Source organism: Cebus imitator, unplaced genomic scaffold (assembly GCF_001604975.1).
Source record: "Cebus imitator isolate Cc_AM_T3 unplaced genomic scaffold, Cebus_imitator-1.0 Scaffold98, whole genome shotgun sequence".
NCBI lineage: Eukaryota > Metazoa > Chordata > Mammalia > Primates > Cebidae > Cebus > Cebus imitator.
In genome coordinates, this window is record NW_016107413.1 from 1,714,325 (window position 1) to 1,715,545 (window position 1,221).

The 1,221-nt window shown below is 33.5% G+C and overlaps 1 protein-coding gene across 1 annotated transcript in view; it reads left to right on the forward strand.

Moving 5' to 3' along the window:
• Nucleotides 1-1,221, forward strand: part of FAM133B (family with sequence similarity 133 member B) — a 30,456-nt gene that overhangs the window by 13,509 nt on the left and 15,726 nt on the right. Inside the window, exon 7 of the mRNA XM_017536425.2 lies at nt 400-492. Coding sequence (XP_017391914.1) covers nt 400-492 — 93 coding nt within the window. The remainder of the gene's footprint in view (nt 1-399; nt 493-1,221) is intronic.

Here is a 1,221-nt window from a genome sequence, read left to right on the forward strand (position 1 = left end):
TAGAGACGGGGTTTCACCATGTTGACCAGGATGGTCTTGATCTCTTGACCTCGTGATCCACCCGCTTCGGCCTCCCAAAGTGCTGGGATTACAGGCTTGAGCCACCGCGCCCGGCATGGTATATATTTCTTAGATTTTAAAATTTGTTTTGTTGACTTAAAAATGTCAGTACAAAAATAATTGAAAAATCAGATGCTGTTTGACTAGATGCTAGGCATTACATGTGATTCAAATCACTTGATCTTTATAACAGGAAAGTGATGTATTAAGTATTAATTAAGAAAAAATATATTAAGCTGATACTTTCATTAAATTTTGTTCATTGATAAGTTTTATATTAATAAATGTATAAATTATATTGAGACAGAAAGCAAATGTTTCTAAAAACATTTTATGTAGGATAAAAAACAAGGAAAACGGAGAAAGAAGAAGAAGAACCGTTCACATAAATCTTCTGAAAGCTCCTTGTCTGAAACTGAATCAGACAGTAAGGTAAATTATTTAAATTATTAATATATTGGATAGAAAGACATTTAGTTTTTCTTCCTTCCTTAAGTTGCTCTCAATTTAAAAATAAGATAGTCTGATATTTGTACCTTGATGTTTTATGCCACTTAATTGATGTACTTGATAACATCTTGCATGTGACATTTAATAATTCTTCAGGCATTTTCGTATATATATTTCCATGTCTCCACGTTTCCATGGCAACTGACTTTATTGTCCTCGTTTTCATAAAGAAATTAGAGTTCAGAGAAAGAGCATTTGCGTAAAATTATACAACTAGTATTAGAATTAAAAGTTGAATCTTTACCTTCTAAAATCTGGTCCAGTGTCCTTTCTACTATACTGTACCTAAGTTTATTCTGTATGAACCAGGATTGTCAGACACACAGTTGGCTGTCAAACATTAGTCATCAGGAAAAAGTTATGAAGTTCTCGATAAACTTGTTGATTCCTGAGCCCTATCTCCAGAGTCTGATTTAACAAATCTGATTAGGCTTAGAAATCGACATCTTTAACAGATCCCCTATGTGATTCTGATACTGGGGTATATATGGACCACAATTTGACGAACAACTATACTAGGTCTCAGGAAACCAAAGCAGCCATCTGCATTTATAACAGATAGCTACTTGCCCCAGTGAGAGGTCTTCTGACAAAATACTGGCATCTAGAAAGTAATGAGTAAATGTTGATTTTTCTCTTTGTCTTTTAAAG